General features: G+C 39.4%; 2 protein-coding genes across 4 annotated transcripts in view; both read left to right on the top strand.

Moving 5' to 3' along the window:
* LOC143860448 (uncharacterized) overlaps positions 1-22,304 on the top strand; it is a 53,488-nt gene that overhangs the window by 10,694 nt on the left and 20,490 nt on the right. The gene's annotated exons all lie outside the window — the stretch shown is intronic.
* LOC143862540 (uncharacterized) lies at positions 12,235-20,763 on the top strand. The gene is made up of 3 exons (XM_077373615.1): positions 12,235-13,124; positions 17,261-20,508; positions 20,621-20,763. The coding sequence occupies exons 2-3, from the start codon at positions 17,431-17,433 to the stop codon at positions 20,627-20,629; spliced, it is 3,087 nt and encodes a 1,028-aa protein (XP_077229730.1). The 5' UTR covers positions 12,235-13,124; positions 17,261-17,430; the 3' UTR covers positions 20,630-20,763.

Consider the following 22,304-nt stretch of genomic DNA (forward strand, 5'->3'; position numbering starts at 1 on the left):
ATGGAGAGAAAAGTGTGAGTTAGGGTGGTCCGCCTCCACTTATGTATTTATATGAAAGAGAAGAGTAAATGGACAAAAGTGCCCTTAGGCACAAAAGTGCCCTTAGACCTTATACTCTCTATTAATGTTTGTAGTCATTGTATGTAAAGTAATATTCTTTTGAACAATAAAAATTTTTACTAGAGAAGAGAAGAAAGGGGTAACCCCACAATCAAGGTGGCTGAAACAAGAAAGAAAACAAAAAATTTACAACAGAAAAAAATGGCAAACATCTCAACTGGGTAGAAAATCTCCAATGCCACTCTTCTAAATTTCCTCCGTGTAAGTTTATCTGAGTCACTATTTGCCGATCTCTTCATGTGGTGAAATCATACATGAAAATCTGTAAGCGACTTGACGCGACCTGGGATTTGACTTGTACGACTCGTATGAGTTTGACAACTATGTTTATATGATAGTTTATGAGTATGTATTTGTGTTTATTCTAGCATGTTGACATAGCACACGTCTCTTGAAGATAAGGGTTAGAAACAATCCTAATAACTCGACATGTCTTAGTAGGAGAGGAAAGGAATTTTAAATTGAAAAAAAAGATCTTTCAAAGTCATATTCAACACGTTTCAGTTGCATGAGAAACAAATCTGAGAGTAAAAAGAACATCACATCTCTATTTGCTAGATGAAATCCAAGTATCCTTTGTTATTTAGGATTGTTGGGTAATTGAATTCTAGTAGTAGTAGTTAGTGTTAGACATTTTCTAAAGTTTGGACCTTCTAAACTTAGGGTTTCCTTTAGCTAGGCAATCTAGAGCATGGTTTCCATGTTTGTAGAGTTGCTAATATTAGTGTGGCTTCACATATTAAGTAATCTTTCTTTTCTATGGGTTGAATACTCAAGTTTAGAAATGTTTGGGCAAGGAAAGTTAACTCAAATTGGACTTTCTAATTTGAGTGGAAAAGCCAAAGGAATTTGGGCAATTAAGGGAAGTTCTATGGGAGCTTTTCGCCTATAAAAAGACCCTTGGTCCATCTTTCTTCACACTACGAACTTGAGAGCAATCGAGAGATTGAGAGTTTTCTCAAAGAAAAGTCTCCCATAGTCAAGTGGTGTGCAAAGAAAGAGAAGAACAAAGGGGTGTTTTTGGGCCTTTGTCGTGCTCGAAAAAGCTACAAGAATCGTCGGATTATACACGTTGAAGCACAAACCATGGTGAAATGTACATCAAACCCATCTCGTTAAAATCAAGTTTTTCTTTGTTTTCATTGCCCAAGATCCAAAGGGATCATTAAGTTAATGTTGAGAGTAACATTTTGTTTAGTTGGTGATACAAAATCACCGGTTGTATTTCATTCTTGGAGTGGGTCCCACTTGGGCCTTTTAAGTGGGATGTGTTTCTCTCTCTCTATATGTATGGTTCGTATATGAAAGAGAATGTTTTGAAGAAGAAGGACAAATGTAGGGAGGAGAGGAGAAAAGGCTAGGGCAAGGCAAGAGGGGTTTTCTCTTGGGGGCCCTAGGAGGCCTTTTGTAGTTGAGCAAAATGAAGGTTCTTCCTCTTGAGGAGAAAGCTAGAGCAAGGCAAGAGGGGTTTTCTCTTGGGGGCTCTAGTAGGGCTTTTGTGGTGAAGCAAAAGCAAGGAATACTCAAGGTTGAAGAGAAGGTTTAGAACAAAAAGTGGGGTTTTCTCTTAGGCTCTTGAAAGGCCTTTTTGCGGTGAAGAAAAAAGGGTTTTCTCCTCATCTTCTTGTTTATCAAGGTATATTCTTCTTCTTCCATTGTTCTTCTTCTCCAAAGAGTTTTCTTCATGCAAGAGAAACATTGTATTGGAGGGTTCTCCAATGAGGTTTTCCTCATACTCGGTGTAGAGATTTGAGGGTTGCTTTGGGGTTGCATAGAAGGTTGGAGAGAAGGGTTTTATCGGTGGAGGTAACATTGTACTATTTTGGTTCTAAATAGTGGATTGTGTGTTGCCTTGTCCGTGGAGTAGCCCATTGTGGTGAACCACGTGAATTTTTGTCTTCTTGTGGTTGCTTGTGATTTGCTCCCTTTGTGGTTGTGGTTTGGTGGCATATATTTTCTTGTGATTGTGGTTTGGCGGATGTTATCAGCAGTGGTCTTGGCCCCCCAACACATTTGGTATCAGAGCCACGGTTATAGGCTTTGAAATCAAAGGAAATTTGATTTTCGGGTGTTTTGTGCTAAAACTTGGGCCGCAGGAAAATTCATTGCCGCCAGCGAACGAGAAATTTTTCCGGCAATCCAAAGGCAAAGGCATGTTCCCCCTTCGTCTGCTAATCATTCCCTTGATGAATGGACTGTCGGATTAAAAGATATAAGACATCAAAGTTCGATGGCAAAAATGTAATTAAATCTGCTTTTGGTTCTGGTCGTTTGGAGAAGACGACCTCCGATGGTAGTTTTGAAAGACTTTTGACATTGATTGGTTATTTCGAAAGTTTTTTTTAAAGAACTAGCATTAAATGGTAGTTTTTTAAGAAACTGCCCCCGCTTGGTAATTTTGAAGATATAAAAAAAAACTTTTCGTCAAAATCGTCGGTGGCCATTTGTCCCAGTAAAGGGAGGTGAATTATCCAGTAAAAGGGGGGTGAATTATCCAGTTAATAGGGGTGAATTATCCATTAACAAGGGTTGAATTATCCACTTAACAGGGGTGAATTATCCAGTAAAGGCTGAACCGGTTGGAATTTTTACCGGCCGGTTCAGCCATTTTTCGACCCTTTTCTGGCCGGTTCTTGGCGAATTGAAACCGGTTTCGGGACTCTCAGTCCCCTCTATCTTGTGTAAAAGTTTCAGAGGTCTCACTTCTCTGCTTGTATGAAATCTGAACTTTATGGCATATTTGGATTTTCCCACAACAAGCCTTTTGGACCCATTTTTGGGGATTTTTTATAAGATAGGACTCCTTCCTAAGGTTTTTCGGCGTTCCGGATCCATTGGTTTAGGTTTCAAGGCCATATGAGGACCAGATCTTATAGCTCATGTGTAAAAGTGTAGTAGGCCTTCTTTTGTGAATGGTTTTGGACTTAAGGTTCCAGTTTTCTGTTTCTCACAACTGATACTTGTTATGTCTTACTTAGATACATTAATTGCACAAATTAGTTTTTTTTTTGTGGTATGCATATTTAGTTCACTTTTTATGCACCCAAACACATATTGTGGATATTTTGTATGCCCCTACTTGATCTTTTAATCCTTTTGATTCCTCGTTTGTGAGGTTTTGAGGCATACTTAATTAGGTACATCTTAAATTTATTATTTGGCATGAATCTAGTATAGAGATGTGCTATTAGGCCCCTTTTAATATCCGAATATATTTTATGTGTACTTTAGTGTTTGGATTTAGTTTGATTACTTAAGAAATATTTGTGCATGCTTTGCGAAGGACCTTTGAATTCTTGCAACAAGGTCTTCAATGAATTCTTGTTGCTTTTGAAGCACAAATTAAGAACCTAATATATGTAAACATACACTGAAGGATTGAAATCTTGTGAGTTGCATTATTAGTTTGTCGTGGTTGAACACCGTTGTTGCACTTGTATCTATTTAGTTTATTTGTGCACTCAATTGCAATTTTTACATGCTCATTATTCAAGTAAAAGCTTTGTGGCTATATCTAAAGGATTCTTTGGATTCACGAAACAAAGTTTCTAAGGGATCCCTAATGGTCGTGAGGCACAATTTGAGAGGCTTACATATGTATGAACACGTTAAGAGTTTGCAATCTTGAAAATTGCATAAGGGCTTTGATCGGTCCAATGGAAGGCCATTGCTTCTATGTAATTTTCTATGTGTGAATGCAAAATTTCAGAATTGTAGCTTCTATGTATGTGATTGAGATATTGTATTTTCTAAGATATATACTTTGTTGGATTTTCTCTTTTATGACCAACTTTAATGATGTAATTTCCTCATATTATTATGTGAGTGTATATTATAATCTGTTGTATGAGATCATGTACAATTGGCTACCACCCAAGCATTATATAAGGATTAACCCAACCAAGAATGCTTCTTCGGGTTGTTTGGGTGGTATAAGGAAGTTGGAAATGAATAACTGGGCTTGGAATTCTATTATGCCCAATGGTGATGGAATTCCTAATGCTAGGTTATTCATTTTCACTTGTCTCATGGCAAGAGCCCACTGTGTGTGGTGGTTCGACTCAACAGAAGGGCCACAATGACCCGACAGGTGTCTCAGCAAGATCACATAAAGGATATTTTGGGTGATCTAACAAATCATGTGTTTACATGATAAGTATAAACTCTAAATAATGTGTTGAATGTTGTGAGCTTGTTTGAAAATTTTAGGTCCATGACATTGAACCCTAAAGGTGTCTACTTTAGATACTTGGTTGTATTAAAGGACATGGGTAGGAGAAAACCTTAATGAGTGATAGAACTGATTGATGTAGTTCTAAGCTACATGGATAGACTATATATTAATGGGAGACACACCCACTAAATTCACATATGAAACTTGTGGATGGTGGGAATGCACTGATAGTATTAGTCTAAGAACTACATCTTGACCACAATTCGAGATACTTGTTCTGACTTAGAATGCAAATGAGGTTGTGAATGTGGCTGATGAAATTTTCAGATGGTCATTCAAGACACTCATGAGTACCCTTAAGATGAGATAGGATAGCCCTAAGGTGAGTTGACAAAAGCGGTCTTTGTGAGCATAATTTTGAAGTCTTGGACATCATACCATGTACAATGCTCAGTTTAAGGTCATTCAAAGGCAACATGTCGAGTCCGGCTGATATATTGACCCAGCAGGGTCAATTAATAAGAGAACACTTAACAACTAATATAGGGCTGAATTAACACCTAATTAATCAATGGGCAGCAGCAATAATAAGACTTAAATAGCATAAATAATTGTAAATATCGTAATTAAGCATGAACTAAACCTTATACAAATCAACCAAAGCGATAAGGATTCGTTAGATAAATTGATAATAGAATGAATAGTCTGAAACCAGGCCTACGCATGCAACCAATTAAAAGAGCTAAAAGATAATATAAGACCTATCAATTAGATGTAACAAAAGCATGAGAAGTTAATAATAATCAATGAAGAAAAAAATGTCTAGCAACAGGAACTGGGTCAAAACAGTCTAGATTTAGGCCGTAGGATTATTTTGGTAATTTCTGCAAATCTGGAAATTGAAGGAAACTGCTGTCCAGTTCTAAGGTCAGTGTTTAGGTAGGTAAAAGAAAGATAATTCTAGGGTTTAGGTTTGATATGATGGTGGGTTTAGGCCATGGAACTTTTAAAAAGGTTTCCGGGCTTGAAAAGGGAAAAACTTGCAATTTTGTTCAAAAATGTTTGAAAGTTAAGATTCTTGTGAGTTTTAGGTGAGTTTTAGGTGAGGTTTAATCACTAAAACAATCTCTCAAAATCTCAAAACAAGATCTTGAAGAACAAGGGAGATGTATGGATTTTGGGTTTTTCTAGTTTTAGGGTTCAGGAACAAAGAGAATAGAAAATTTGATTTACTAACCTTGTTTGTGTTGATTTGATTGAAAAAATAGAAGAAAATAGGTGAGAGGAGATGAGAGAAGATGATTCCAAACCACCAAGAAGAGAAGAGAAGTTCCAACCTTCCAAGCTTCAATGGCTCACAAAAAAGTCCATTTTATTCAATATTCAAAAAGTCTCTTATATTGCTTTCATAAGATGTATTTATAAGAAAAGAAACCCTAGAAGATAACTTAAAACCTAATCAACTAATCTCAACCATTCATCTAATCCAAAGTAAACTAAATAAAGTTCAAAACTTACCAAAAATAGTAATCCCGTAATAGACCTATACCACTTCCTAAAAACACTCATAACTTACTCAAAACACATCCAAATCATGTGATCTTGGGCTCATTAGATAGGTAATTGAAAAACCTTTCTAATAATACGAAAAACATGTCAAACGGATGAGATTTGATGCATAAAAAGTAGGCTACAAATAAAATGACGAAAAAAGAAAGTAAATAATAAAAAAAGGCGCCCATGTCTGTGGCCCATGCTAGTCTTCGTCATTAGTCTCTTCCGTGTCTGCGCTTGTAAACCTTGAATCCACGTCCATTGTTGATGTCTCCATTACTAAGACTTTGTATTTAGTGTCGCCTTTGTGGTAGTGGGATGACACATCAAGTAACAATACCTTAAGTTTGTGATGGCTGAAAAAATGTGATAGGACCCTATTCTTCTAAGTACTCCTAGAAACAATTAATGGATAGATTTAGATCCTACTTCCCATATTTGAGTTTCTTGCGAGGATTCTTAAGAGTAGATTCTAAGTAGAGGAAAAACAGATCATTACAGTAGGGAATGAGAATACAGTACAGACTTGAGGCCGTTATTGTTCTCTTTTAATTTCTGAATATGAGTTTCATTAGTTTTAGAAACTCTATTTCATGAAACTTGGTTCTTCCAACTATGAATCATAGTTCGACAGCATAACAGGTTCTTTCTAATTTTTCATTCCCATTCAGTATACATGTGGTTCTTTTTTAAGGGAAATGATATTTACGCCCCTTTCATCACCAGGGACACCCATTTGCCAGTGTACTTTGCAATCAAAGCCACTGGAATTTTTTGACATAAAGTACATCATCTCCCTTTTTGCCATTGATACACTGACGTTGGGTGTCCCTGGTGATCAAAAGGGGCGTAAATATCACTTCCCTTTTTTAAAGACAATCCATAAAGATTCAGAGTGGTTTCTTCTTATGATCACACTCAATTACCTTACATAAGAATAAGATAGTCATGAATGTTAGAAAGAAGCGAATCAAGTGGATAAGAGCTTATCCAAGCAGTGGCTCAAACATTAGGTCACATATCTGATTGAAAGGAAAGTTCTGAATTCATTTGATTTTACTGACCTCAGTGTTTGTGTGGAGTACATTAAAAGAAAACAAATAATAATAAGGGTCTAAGGGTGTCACTTAAAGCATTGATCCACTAAAGATAATTTATGATAAGATCGGTAGACATTTTTTGACTCTGAAGGTTGGTGAAAGAGATCATTAAGCTCTGATCCTTATAGTTTAATTTTTCAACTGTTGTTTATCTCTTAAATGAAGGCCGAAAGCTGTGGTCTGAGGGTTTTGGCCTTATATCTGCAAGAGTACAGTATTGCTAAAAAGCGAGACTGTACTCTTATGGACATGATGATGAGCATGTTATGCAAATAATCTTTGTTTGAGTTCCTATGGGGAGATGCCTTAAAGACGGCGGTGCAAATCCTAACTCTGATTTCTAATTAGGGAACACTTGAGAGTCCTTGTGTGTCAGTAGGGAGCCGTGATTAGAGTATTTGCACATATGAGGATTTATTGGCCGAGGCTAAAGTCTACAATTCCCAAACAAGGGTAGTTTGATCGTAAGACAACTAGTTGCTATTTAAGTGGTTATCCTAAGAGGTTTAAGGATTTTTTGTTATATTGTCCTACAGATAATACCTGTATCTAAGAGACTAGATACGCCGGGCTTGGAATAATGACGACCTTAATGGGAGTGCCATGATCCCATCTTTTCTCATCCAATCATAATGGGTGACCATTTGGCTTAGTGGCTTGACGCCATGAAGGAGGAGATGCTCTTAATAGAAAAGAACCAAATTTGGAAACTCCGCGAGTTGCCAAATGGAGTCAAGCTAGTTGGCTATAGGTGGAATTTTTAAGATCAATGTTTGACTCCAATGATGACATTGAGATGCATAAAGTAAGACCGATTGCAAAAGGCTATACTCATAGGGGAGGGATATAATTTAAAGAGATTTTCTCTCTAGTTTTAAAGAAAGACTCTTTATGTATAGTTATGGTTTTTGTAGCTCCTTATTTCTGAATTTGCACTAGATGTCTCGGTAGTGGTACTAAAAGTTTTACAATAATTATAAGATTTAGGTTCAATAATGATGTCATGGATAAATGAATACATCTTAGGGACAGTGAGAGTGATACCATCACTTTAGTATTTGTGAGCTAATAGTATGCTACTCTCTAGTAGCATTACTTTGTCCATGTTCTATTAAGACCAAGCGAGCACAAGCTCCTGGCCAAGGTAATTCTTCTGCCCAAAGGTGAAGGTGATGAATTACTCTAGTGCCATGTTGACTATGTCTTGAAGGAAACTTGGTATAAAGGTTTAGTCGCATTCTATATGATAGAAGTCTATGATCACCTAGTTAGGACTCGAGGATTACCGGGATTATCTCGGAAAGCCTATAATGACAAAGGTCCTTGAATTATCAAAATGGATAAATGCCCCACTAGTGGTTTGCCTTTGTGGTTAGTGATAATATATTCAGCTAAGTTTGCAGGTTTCAGGATCGAGCATGAGCAAATAAAAGAGAATTCTATATAGTTCTGAATTTGGGAATCTCATAAATGCTTTAGTTTGCGCCTGTCTCTGCATAACCTATGTGGTGGGCCAGGTTAGAAGGTATCAATGTGATTCTATGAATGGATCATTAGGAAGCTGCCAAGAAGTTTTTGTGTAAGGGACTGAAGGCTCACATATAGGAGATTAGATGACCTTAAGGAAATTGGTTAATCTAATTCCGACTTTATAATTGTCATACACCTAGAGTTCTGCTTAAGGATATTTTGGCAGAAATTCTTGAATCATGTAAGAACGTAAGATATACACCATTAGTTGCTTCCACCTTGGGTTTGGAATTCATGGTATATTACAAGGCCTTAAGCTATGCCTTGAAGTTGCGGAATTTTGTCTCAAGGTGTTACCTTGTTGATAATCAACAAGTTACTGAGAATGTGTTGTGATAATTCTGTTACGGTTTTATTTTTCCAATAACGACAAATAAAATAAGGAGTTAATGTTTTGACATATTCTCGTGAGGAAGATAATACAGGATCAATTAATGTCTATTGAGTACATAAGTACCGCACTTATGTTAGTATATCCAATAACGAAAGGCTTGCCACTTGAGGTCATTAATGACCATAAAGCGCGCATAAGGTTGGTTGGTAAGGCCGATTAAGTTGATTGGTGGGAGTCTGTATAAAGGTTATAGACATTGTAATGTGATCACTTTTGAGCTTGATCATGATTAATTAAGTTGTCTGCTTTTCCATTGTTTGTTTGTGCACATAAAATGGTTATATTGAAAGCAGAATGTCGTTAATGACATAAAGTGGACCATATTCATGTTGGTAAGTTTGCTGGCATTGTGACCATGGGGAGGTCATTGGATAGTTTAATAATCCAATGATTACATGATTCGTTGTTAGTATAACTTATTGAACGGAATGCAAAATTATTTGTTGAGAAAGTAATAAAGCCTATGCAAGCCAAGTGGGAGACTGCTAGACGTTTTCTAAAGTTTGGACCTTCCAAACTTAGAGTTTCCTTTAGTTAGGCAATCTAGAGCATGGTTTCCATGTTCTAGAGTTACTAATATTAGTGTGGCTTACTTTCTAATTTGAGTGGAAAAGCCAAACGAATTTGGGCAATTAAGGGAAGTTCAATGGGAGCTTTTTCCCGATAAAAAGACCATTGGTCCCTCTTTCTACACACTACAAACTTGAGAGCAATTAAGAGATTGAGAGTTTGCTCAAACAAAGGTTTCCCTTAGACCGAGTGGTGTGCAAAAAAGAAGAAGGACAAAGGGGCGTTTCTGGGCCTTCGCTATACTCGGATAAGCTACGAGGATCGTCGGATTATACACGTTCATGCATAAACCATGGTGGAAGAGGTACATCAAACCCATCTTGTTAAAATCAAGTTTTTCTTTGTTTTCATTGCCCAAGATCCAAAGGGATCATTAAGTTAATGTTGAGAATAGCAGTTAATGAGAAACAAATCCTAATAACTCAACATGTCTTGGTAGGAGAGGAAAGGAATTTTAAATTGGAAAAAAAAAAACCTTACAAATTCATATTTCAACACGTTTCAGATGCATGAGAAACAAATTCGAGAGTAAAAAGAACATCACATCTCTGTTTGCTGGATGAAATCCAAATATCCTTTGTTATTTAGGATTGTTGGGTAATTGAGTCCTAGTAGAAGTAGTTAGTTGAGAAGAAGTAGGATTATCTATTGTTTGAGTAGGAATAGTAGTCGAGTAAAGGAGTTTGAGAATTTCTTTTCTATAAAAGCCTAACGTGCAGAGCTTGTTGCACATTTTACAATTGTTTCTAAAATTTATGAAATTGTTCTTTCTTTGTTAGTTAGAGAAATTGGCTATCTTGTTCTTTGTGGATCCAAAGAACAACCCCTTGTGGATTCAAGGGTTTATCCGAACAAAGGTCGACGGCGTTCTACCACCGTCTTGTTCTTCGTGCTTCCGGCTACACCAAATGTCCTGAATTTCCTGAATTTTCATCTTTAAATTCTATCGTTTGCATATTTTCCATATGTTTTCGTGTTTTTACAGGATTTGCACCGAAATTTCCAGCCACAGCTGAAATGTTTCCGTTTCCGTGGTGACACAAATCGAAACTGAAATTGAAATTTAAAACATTGGGAGTGACAATGGTTGTGTTGCTTGGACACTTGGCACAGGTGCCAAGTTTTTGGGTTTCCAAAATGTTTTGGTAGGTAAGCGGGGATTGAACCTCTAACCTATAGGTTGAAGAACAAAAAGAGACAGGTGCAACACAACTTCCCAATAGGTACCTTAGAAATCCCAACTCATGACACTTTTCATCCATACAAAAAATTAAAATATGTGAAAATATTATTAGGAGAATTAGGAGAAGATTACAAAAGAGCAGGCCATTAGGAGAAACAGCTAATGTCGTTTCTAAAACGTCATGCCAATGCGTCTGACATACCTGATCTGTGGCCTCCGGATGCTAAGTTTGCTACAATGTCGTCTCCATTAACAAAGGAAAACACGCTTTTGATCCTAGAGTGCATTTAGAATCTGAGGCGTATGGGGATCTGAATGCATGAGAGTTTCTTGCAATGCACACGAAATGGAAGTTGGCTAAAAATGTGTGTTGGTTACAAGCCTCCATCAAAATCATTCCTTTCTAGCTCAGATTGGGGAAGTCTGCTCTAGATGGGGTCTGTCCTAGTTGATATTCCTTTGATTGATTAAGGATTTTGTGACAATAGAATTGGTTCCTACAAGGAAGAACTAAAAACAATATGTGTGATGTTTGAATTTGGGGAGGCATGCCAATTCATTGGCAATCATCTCATGCCATTGGCTGCTTCCTACAGCTTAAGTAGGGCCAATGTAAATTAGAAGACAATATATGGTCTCAAGCAGGCTCCTCGAGCGTGGTTCGATATGCATTAACCTCTCCAAAGATGAGGTTACTAGTGGAGTTTGATAACTCCCTTTTAAGTATCGGACAATCTGAAGTACTGCAACCTAGTGAGATGTGTGAGGAGAACTCACAACCTGACTGACCACGCCTACGGCATATAAGATATCAAAGATTCTTTCTCTCTGTGATAGGGAAACACCACGTTTAGAGTGAGCTACCTCAATTCCAAGAAAATACCTGAGAAGACCGAAGTCCTTTGTCACAAATTCTTCCTAAAGAAACATCTTCAGTCTGTATTCCGTCTTGATCATTTCCAGTAATAACAATGTCATCTACATAAACATAGGAAAACATATCCTGTATTGGAGTGATGGCTAAACACAGAATGATCAACTGAGCACTGTTTCATACCAAATCGCATAATTGCACCACTGAACGACCAAACCAAGCCCTCGGAGATTGCTTCAACCCATAGATTGCCTTCTTAAGGCGACACACTGATGAACCCATCTCCCCCTGAGCAACATACCCAGGAGGTTGCTCTATGTAAACCTCCTCAGTTAGGTCGCCATGAAGACATGCATTCTTCACGTCTAACTGATAAAGTGGCCAACCACGATTAACTACAATAGAGATCGATACTCTAACATAAGGTATTTTTGCTACTGAGGAAAATGTCTCCTGATAGTCTACACCAAACGTCTGAGTATAACCATTTGCAACTAGCCTCGCTTTGAGGAACCCAATCGTCCAATTAGGCTGATACTTAACAGCAATCACCCACATACAACCAATTGTTTGCGCACCAAAAGGTAGTGGAACAAGTTGCCATGTTCGGTTTAAGTGAAGGGCATCCATTTCTGCATCCATTGTAGCTCTCTATCCAGAATGAGCCAGTGCCTCTGTGTAGACACCCCATTTTGACCGGACCCAAGTTCGCTATGCTTGGGCGTGTAGACACCCCATTTTGCTCTGCCTTAAGAAATTAGGGTTTTTCCATCGGTTTTCCAATGTCCTTCCTTCCCGCGTCCGTTTGTTACATTTCTAAATATTTTTGGTCGTTTCCGTCATGTTTCGTATTTTTCCGTTGAGTATTGAGAAGGGTTATTCATAAGAATCCGAGCAAAAGAGAATGTGGGACCCGCTGGTGTGGGACCCGTTTGTGTGGGACCCGCTAGTGTGGGACCCGTTTGTGTGGGACCCGCTAATGTGGGACCCGCTGGTGTGGGACCCGTTTGTGTGGGACCCGCTGATGTGGGACCCGCTTGTGTGGGACCCGCTGATGTGGGACCCGCTTGTGCGGAACCCACAAAGTGGGACTCACCATTAGCATGACTTAACTTTCTCTACCATTTCCACTAACTTCATTTTTCCCTTTAAAATAACATCATTATCTCCATTACCATTATATATTCCATTATTCCCACCACCATTCCCACCATTACCATTATATATTCCATTATCCCCACCACCATTCCCACCATTACCATTATATATTCCATTATTCCCACCACCATTCCCACCATTACCATTATATATTCCATTATTCTCCACCACACCCACCATTCTCATTATTTATTTCCACCTCTCCACTAAGTTTTTCACTATATAAAGAGAGGTGATGAGAAGGAAAAGAGGGAGAGAAAAAAAAAGGAGAGAAGGAAGAGGGAAAAAAAAAAGAAGAGAAAAAAAAAAGAGGAGAAGGAAAAAAAAAAAAAGAAGAGAGGGAGAGAAAATAAGAGAGAAAGAGAGAGAGGAAAATATAAAAACAAAGAAGGAAGCGGAGCGGATCGCACGTCGGCCGGATTTTTGGATTTCTTCGGCTCTTGGATTCGGCGAGGAACTCATCACAGGTAGGTACACTGTTTTTCGGAATTTTTTAGAATTATTTGGTATATTTTCGGATTTTTGCATGATTTTTAACAAAGAAAACTAAAAGATATACTAAACAGATTCCACAAATAATGAAATTTCGTGGGAAAATAATATGATAATGATACATTCTACCATGAATTTGTGAGAATTTTTGGATTTTGTTTGGTATATTATTTTATGCATTCTTTGAAAATTATCAGATTTTGGGAGAATTGTTACTGATGTCAAATCACAGATACAATTCTCCAAATTTTTACAGTAGTCTTAAATTCTATACTTCTTGCTTCTGTAAAATTTTCAAGTGATTTTGATCTTGTTTCATATGAGCTGTAGTGTTAATTCATAATCTGGTTTGAAATTTAAAAAATCCGAAACTGATAGTAAATAGTTTTCTAAATTCATGGAAATCTTACAGCATGCTATTTTCACTTATATCTTACTAATGTAGAAATTTCATGGAATTTAGATTTTTATTTCTAGTAGTTTCTGTGTTATTTTTGTAATCTGGTCTTATTGTTGTTAAATCAAAATTAAATATGAGCTTAATGTACAAATCCACAAAATTCATCCCGTAAGCTGCATGGATACCCATCTTACTGCTGTAGAAATTTTGATTCATTTCGAATTCGTTTGCTACAGTTTCACTTGTAAAAACACTCATATGTTTAAAATTGATAAAATCCATTGAAAATCCGAAATTAATTGAAAATCATCTGAAAATTTCTAAAGAACCTTAAATCTCTGTCACATGTTAACTCATTAATCCATTGAAACAGAAATCTTAGGGTCTTTAGATTTCCCTCGAAAAATGGCCAGTGCATCCATAATCGTATCCCAATTGCAACCAATCTTTGACAATTTAGATATTTAAGCTATAACATGTTATTGGCTCCGAGGTTACTGTCCACGGAAATCCTGAGATCTGCCAGGCAATAAGATGCTATAACCTAAGTATTAAATTGCGCAAGGAAAGAGCGCACGATTCCCTCCCTTGGATGCCATTCTGGGCCGAAATTGGTGTACCCATAGGAGGCATGCTTTGCCTCATATAAAAGTCTTTGACTCATTTGTTTGTGTGATGTTGTTGTCAGTGAGTCTTTGACTTGTGTTTCCATCTCTTTTAGGGAGTCTTTGACTCGTCTATCCTTTAGTTGTTATCAGTGGAGTCTTTGACTCGTTTTTCCACCGCTATTAGAGAGTCATTGACTCATTTGCTCATTTGTACCCTTCTTTAATATTTTTAGTTAGGAGTTTCTCCTTTAGAGTTGTTGATTACTTCGCTTTAATTAGAGGCTAACTCAGTCTTATTAGAGCTTTGCTTGCTTGGGATCTTGGATCGTTTTCTCTCTTCTTGGGACGCTATCTTTCTTGTTATGGTTCGTCTCTTTGAGACGTTAGTTGTTTGTTCGGGGTTTCCCCTTTTGGATTTAGGGCTTTGCCCTAGTTTGTGGTTGTTCTTGCGTGTTCCCTTTAAGATTGAAAACATCTAAAGGTCCTGAGCATTGGAAAAGCTTTAAAATCCAAAAACATTAGAAATTTAAAACTCAAAAACATTTGAAAACTTTAAAAATATCAAAAACATTTGAAAATATAAAAAAACCTTAAAAAATCTGAAGTGTGAGTGTTTCTTTTAGAAGCGTAGTTTGAGAGTTCGTTTCGAACTACGTTGGCTTGATCCTCTTCCGAGGTACGTAGTGCAGCTTGGGATTTACATCCCAAGTCCAGCCAAACTTTTTTTGTAAATAAACGTTTTAAACTTTCTTCAAAAACCTTTAAAATCTTATTTTCAAAAGATCTTCTTCTAGAGTTAGGAGTTTCTCCTAGATAGAGAGTTTTAGAGTTAGGGTTTTTCTTTTGATAGGTTGTTTGATTGTTTGTTTGTTGTGTGCTTGTTTTTAGAGTTAGGGGTCTGTCCTAGAGTTATAGGAGCGCCTCCGTCCGGTCAGTCGGCGATCCATATCGCCGAGTGATGACTAGAGTATGATACGCTAGTCCACCCTTGGTTTTCCTTAAGAAATACAGCCTAGTCACACATAGGTTGTAAGAACCACCTGCATTAGTTTAGGGCTAATCTGCATTTAGTTAGGGCATATAGGGTGTCATAAAATCCACAATTCACTGAAATTTAAATAATCGTACAAGAAACTTTAATAACCGGTTCGGTCTTTTAGATCGAGTCTAGGATAGAAGTCTAGGTGTCTTAGGCATCCTAGCTTAGAATAGGCGCGGAGAACTACGTTGCCTTGATTCTCGTGGAGGCGGGGATACGTAGGCTTCTTTGGATGAATACCAGATCATCTGAGGACTCGGGCTAATCACTTTTAAAACTGTTGAAACAATCAAATCACTTAGGATTTTCCATGAAATTAGAATTTTAGGAGAACTTTCACTTAGATTGAATCCAAACCAATTAAGAAATCAAGATACACATTTAGGATTCACATTGAAATTAGATCATAGGATGCATGTCACATAGATAGCACATTAACAGAGAGTTGAATGAGCCATTAAAAATGAATTTAAAAGAGTTAACTTTTGGAATTGAAGACCGATTATCGGGCAGGAATGGTGCATGTGGTGGATAAATCCCCATACCTTCCATTCTTGTAACCAGGTAGCGAGTCTAGATTTCTGGTTAATTATGGGTCCTAGATCCCACATCTAGGTGGCGACTCTGTCAGTCTCTTTTGTGTGGAATTCGGATTGCCTTAGTGATCCCAAGTTCACATAAAAGATGAATTAAAATTAATAATAAAAGGCACACGCCAATCGCGTGGGTACGAGAGACCAAGAGATAGTGCGTGGCGGCGGCTCGCGCCCCACGCCCCTCTCGCGGGATCGGGTCCCACAGACTGGCGACTCTGCTGGGGACCACCTAACTTCATTACAATTCCAAAGGATAACTCATTTGAATCTATTTCAACTGGCTCATGAAAACTCTATCTCTTTTATGCTTGTTAGATTAGTTTGTATGCTTTATTTTCTCATCACATTTACTCAAACTTAATCTAACAAAACCTGAAGGCATCATAGATTGCGCGAACTTATTGCACACACTTACATCACTTTCATCTAAACCCCTGCATCTCACATGCACACACGTCCTATTTTAGGAACCCGGAGTGTTATCTAGCATGGTTGACTGGGATTTCATCACCTGGTGCCTCTGTGCTAGAGAAGCATTCCACCCTTAGCCTAGTACCTTTATGGTACGTAAACGGATCTCTTGTTCACGTACTGATACGCCGGACACTGGTACAGTATATCGAACATGGATTCGCGCTAAGGGAACTCTTGGCCTTACCCCTAGATTAACCCACACATGCATGTAGTATACGAACACATGTGCATCACGTGTGTGAGCCTAGTTTAGGATATCTTACCCAATTGTGTGTGTGAGCCTAGTTTAGGATATCCTACCCATTTGTGTCTAGATTAGGCCGTAGTCCATCTTTCAATGGCTACGATCGGTCCTAGGTACACAAACAAAGTCATGAGTCGAGATCCTCTCTCCACTCCGCTAGATTAGGGTTAGGGTTGATGCCTTCAGGTAACACTGATAAAATGTGCGAAAATTAAAAAACTTTTCCTTTGGGGTTAGGATGTAAATCCCATTCATTTCCAAAGATCTCATAGGATTAGTCATTCATGATCCATCTGTTGAAAGCAATCTTATGCTATCTCATCTCATCTTGATCTCATCTTGTTGTTGATATCCATCATTCAGATTTTAGATCTGGTCCTTGACCCGACTTTTGTCATTCTTATGGCCATGGTCTATTATCTGAGCCATTGATTGATCCATGTTTATCATATATCTTTTACCCCTGGATCATATCGAAATCATTGATGAAAAAGTTTGATCTCACCTGTATTCTTTGAGTGCATGATCGTTGCTGAGATCGAAACTTATTTTGATTAGGGATGTTTATCGTTCCTGACTCTTTCATTCCCAAAAGAAGAACGGTTATACCCAAAGAACACCTTAAGGAATAGATTGAGGATTCTTTCCAAATTAACATACCCGTTGATGTATTTCAAGATTACTCTTTTCTCTATTTGTTCAGAATCTTTATCTCATGATTATTGATCTAGTATGTTAACTTCCAATCAGGATTCTGAAAGATAGCAACCATCGCTTCAAAAAAGGGCACCCAAGCTAAACCTACCTGGTCTAGACCTACCTCAATATCTAGACTTGTTCGTCACTTTGATCCCACTGTGTCACCAACAGCACCTTTACCATCTTCACCAGAGTTGTCAGGTTCTTTTGAAGTCAACCAAATGGCTAATGATCCAGTGGACCCCATGATAACTATACAGGAAATGTTGAGAAATATGTGTCGAGATATAGCAGGGTTGAAAGATGAGGTGACTCATCTAAAAGACCAGAGTACTCAAAAGGTCTCTACTTCTAAAGATCCCGCCATTCAGCCTCCTCCGGCCACATCTCCTAACCTCACCAGACCAGTCATCTCTCCCGTAGAGATCGATCTAAAAGATGAGCAATATGCTGGGGAATACTTTGTCCCTCCGGTTAACAAGGAGAATGAGTTGTTCGATAAGTATGAGAAGATGGCTCGTGACATTGAGAGCATGAAGGTTCAAGCGTCCAAGGGATTCGATATTTCTGAATTTCTGATGTCCCCTAATGCCATATTCCCGCCTAAGTTCAAGGCACCAGACTATGACAAATATGATGGAACTGGGTGTCCGAGAAACCACGTCAGATGGTTCATCACTCTTTCCCAGCAGCATGGCTTAAGTCGAGAGCAGATGGCTCATTTGTTTCCTATGTCTCTTATAGGGGTAGCCAAAAGATGGTTTTTGAGGTTGAAACCAGAAGAGATTAGGACATTAGAAGAAATCTCTAACCGATTCGTAGAACAATTCTCCATGGAGGAAGGGATCGAGGTCACTAAAAGAGATCTGAAGCTGTTGAAGCAGAATCCTCAGGAGACATTCACATCTTTCATTAGGCGCTGGAGGCGCAAGTCTGCCCAACTGAGCCATAGAATGTCAGAGGAAGACCAGATAAAGTTGGTCCTCAAGAGCTTGTCCCCGCAGTACTTTCACTTCATGGCGCCGCAGCACTATCAGAATTTCGATCATTTGATTAAGACCGGCACCCAGATCGAGGATGCTATTGCTAAGGGCCTCCGAGCCAAAACGCTATCTGATGTCCGAGAGGGGAAGAGGCCTATGATCCAACCGAAGGAAGTACAAGCAGTCAGTTATACCAGACCAGTGGCCAAGCCTGTTGATGAAGTTGTTAGACCAATGGTGACGAAGCAGTTCAGGCAGTTTGACCCATTACCATTTCCACTGCCCATGATACTTAAGAAGTTGATCAGAGACAAGAAGATCAGACTTCCGGATGTCAAACCTGTACCTAATCCGCTGCCCGGAAACTGGAGAAGGGATCAATACTGTGAATATCACAGGGGCCCGGGACACATGACTGAGAACTGTTTGGCCTTGAAGCACGCGATTCAGAACATGATCGATAAAGATGAGCTTGCAGTTGAAAGGCCGAATATCACTCAGAATCCTCTCCCCAACCACCGTGCTGTTGCTCCTCCCACTACAAACGCTATCTTTGTAGATGAGCCCATCCTTGATCCCTCTGCTCTCATTTGCGCTATTACATCTGATAAAACATATGTTTTGAACTTTGACGATGAAGAGCTCAGAGAATTCAGAGAAAAAGAACCTTATGTGCTGTCGTTTGACGATGCTGAACTCGCTGAGTCATCTTCAGCCCAGTCATATGCGCTTCAGAATGTTGGTCTGGAAGAAGCAAAGGAAGCCACCTATGTTCTAAGGATGGAGGACTTTGAAGAGGATGTCAGTAATGCACCTTATGTTTTCAGAACGGACGAAGACGAACTGCTATTGCTGGATGATCAGTGTAACGAGATGCGTCACATGACCCGAGGTGGGCGAGTGTTCAAACCACCAGAATTGAGTGTAGAAAACCCGGCAGGGGTTGCAAGAAACTCAGAAAATCAGAGGCAGAATAAAGTGAGCGCAGACGAAGAAGATGAGAGCCTGTTAAAGCAGCTGAAGAAGACTCAGGCTAATATCTCGGTATGGGGTTTACTAATGGCCTCATCGAAGCACAGAAAGCTAGTCCTTCAAGAGCTTAATGCAGCACAAGTTTCTGTTAATACCTCACCTGACGAGCTTGTCAGTCTCGTAGCCATGGCCAGAGCTGCGAAAACATTGTCATTCGCTGATGACGATTTACCTCCTGAGGGCCGAGACCATACTAAGCCTCTTAAAATCACAGTCTTCTGTAACAAGAAGAAGGTGCCAGAGGTGTTGGTTGACAACGGCTCTGCACTGAATGTTTGCCCATTAAGCACCGCAGCAACCCTGGGGTTCAGTCCTGAGAATTTTATTCCATCCGAGCAGGGTATTCTAGCATATGATGGCACTCGCCGAGATGTAATCGGGACTTTGGTCACTGAGATACAGATTGGCGGAGAAGACTTTGAGGTAGAATTTCAAGTCTTAGATATTAAGGCTTCATTCTTACTGTTGCTTGGCCGTCCTTGGATGCACAAGGTCGGGGTTGTTCCGTCTACTCTCCACCAAAAACTGAAGTTCATTCGCAGGAACAGAGTGATAACAGTAAAGGGGGATCCTGATCTCGAGATAGGGCAGATCACTCCGGACATAACTGGGGAAAGATCCAAAGATGTCAATTTGACGGGGTTTTCACTAGAGGTAACTACGATCACTTTCAAAGAGGCTTTGAATGAGGAAATTTGTTTCCTGACCAGTACGAATTCGAATGTCATCAGAATGATTCGCCGACAGGGCTATATGCCAGGCGCCGGGTTAGGCAAATATCATCAAGGTTTGACCGAGTTTCCTGTGTTCAAAACATTCAATGGTTTGTTCGGACTGGGTTACAAGCCTACAAAGAAGGAAATTGTAGAGATGAAGCAGTTGATGCTGAAATGGGCAGAAAACCGTCGTCGGGGCTTGGGGCTACCAATGGCACCCATTGATTTGAAAATGAACGGTCGATTCCGAAAAGAAGGCGCAGCCTTTCCTTTCTGTGGCTTTGCAGAGTTTTGGTTGGATGAGAGCACAGGTCAGATGCTTCCGGGGTTTGAGATTTTCTTCGATCTTGAGCTAGAAGATGAGCCAGTGGGTATGCAGATTGTAGAGACAGAGTCTGAGGCTGATTGGACAGAGCACATAGAGCCGAGTCTTCTGAATTCACTTTTCCAAGAAGGGTCACAGACTGTGGCCGTGATTGGCAGGAGCCCGCTGATACTTGACCCAACTCGTCTTATCACCCCGGCTGAGGAACCTCTGACTAACTGGACTTCTCAAGTCCTACCCCAGGTTATTTTCCAGTACAAACGAATCCCTTCAGAAGAGTCAGTCGTCCATAAATACGTGTCAGTCTCCGGGTTTGATTCAGAGTCTATATCTTCTAATGAGTCTTTTGATGCAGGTACCATAGAGGACCATTCACCTGAGATCGGCGACGTTTCTTCCTTTTCAAGCGAGATTGAGTTGGAGTCTGTTCATAATAAAGCATCTGTTGCTGTTTCCTTTTATAGTTCTGAGTCAGTTGACGCAGGTGTCAACATTTCCATCGAGTCTGTAAAAATGAGTCCAAAGTTCATTGTACCCCCCGATGAGGGTAATTCGTCTGTTGATGTATATGATACAAATTCCAATGAAATGAAGGATTCTTCTTTTGAGTACATTCCTGTCTCTATTTCATCTGCTGAATCTGCTATAAAATCTGATAATCTTAATAATAACAATCAAGACTCCCCCTCTGATGAGGATGCCGACAAAACTCCCCCTGAAATCAGACATATGATCCAACAGGAGGAGAGTCGCCGAGCAAAACCACTTGATGAGGAAGTTGAAACTGTGAATATTGGTGATGAAACCTCAATTAAGGAAATAAAGATTGGCAAAACTTTATCCCCTGAAGAACGCGAGGAATTGATCACCCTGCTTAAAGAGTTCAAAGAAGTTTTTGCTTGGTCTTACGATGATATGCCAGGATTAAGTGAGGAAATCGTCCAGCACAGATTACCCTTAATCCTTGGTGCTAAGCCAAAGAAGCAAAAACTCCGAAAGCTCAAAACAGAATGGGAGTTGAAAGTCTATGAAGAAGTGAAGAAATTGTTAGAAGTAAAATTCATCCAGGTGGTGGAATATCCTGAATGGCTCGCTAACATAGTACCGGTGCCCAAAAAGGACGGGAAAGTCAGAATGTGTGTTGATTTTAGAGATTTAAATAAAGCAAGTCCTAAAGATGACTTTCCTCTTCCAAGCATTGATCTCCTGGTGGATAACACTGCTGGGCATGCTCTTTTATCCTTTATGGATGGATTCTCAGGGTACAATCAGATTAAAATGGCACCTGAAGACATGTTGAAGACAGCGTTCATCACTCAGTGGGGTACATATTGCTACAGAGTGATGCCGTTTGGCTTGAAAAATGCTGGTGCTACATATCAGAGAGCCGCCACGACTCTTCTTCATGATATGATTCACAAAGAGGTTGAAGTTTACGTTGATGACATGATCGTAAAGGGGAAGACTCGGCCTGAGCACACTGTTGCCCTGAGAAAGTTTTTTGAGCGGATCAGGAAGTATCAGCTTCGTCTGAACCCGAGTAAATGTGTATTTGGCGTTACGTCAGGGTTTATGGTCAGCGAAAGAGGGATCGAAGTGGACCCGCAAAAGATCAAGGCGATTCAAGAAATGCAGCCGCCGACGACAGAAAGGCAGATCCGAGGTTTCCTTGGCAAAGTTCAGTATCTGAGACGGTTCATAGCACATCTGACGATGACGTGTGAACCCATTTTCAAGCTTCTGAAGAAGAATTCCTCGAAGAAGTGGAATGAAGAGTGTCAGGAGGCTTTTGAAAAGGTTAAGCAATGCCTATCCTTGCCCCCTGTTCTTTCACCAGTTATTCCAGGCCAGCCGTTGCTGTTGTACTTATCTATCACGGATACAGCGATGGGTTGCATGCTTGCTCAACAGGATCTTGAGTCTAAGAAAGAAAGACCCATTTACTACATCAGCAAGAAGATGCTAGAGTATGAATTAAAATACACTGTTTTGGAGAAGACTTGTCTCGCATTAGTTTGGGCAACCCAGAGGCTTAGACA

Source organism: Tasmannia lanceolata, unplaced genomic scaffold (assembly GCF_043159265.1).
Source record: "Tasmannia lanceolata isolate RefF3 unplaced genomic scaffold, GAP_Taslan_0.1 ptg000037l, whole genome shotgun sequence".
NCBI classification, from domain to species: Eukaryota; Viridiplantae; Streptophyta; class Magnoliopsida; order Canellales; family Winteraceae; genus Tasmannia; species Tasmannia lanceolata.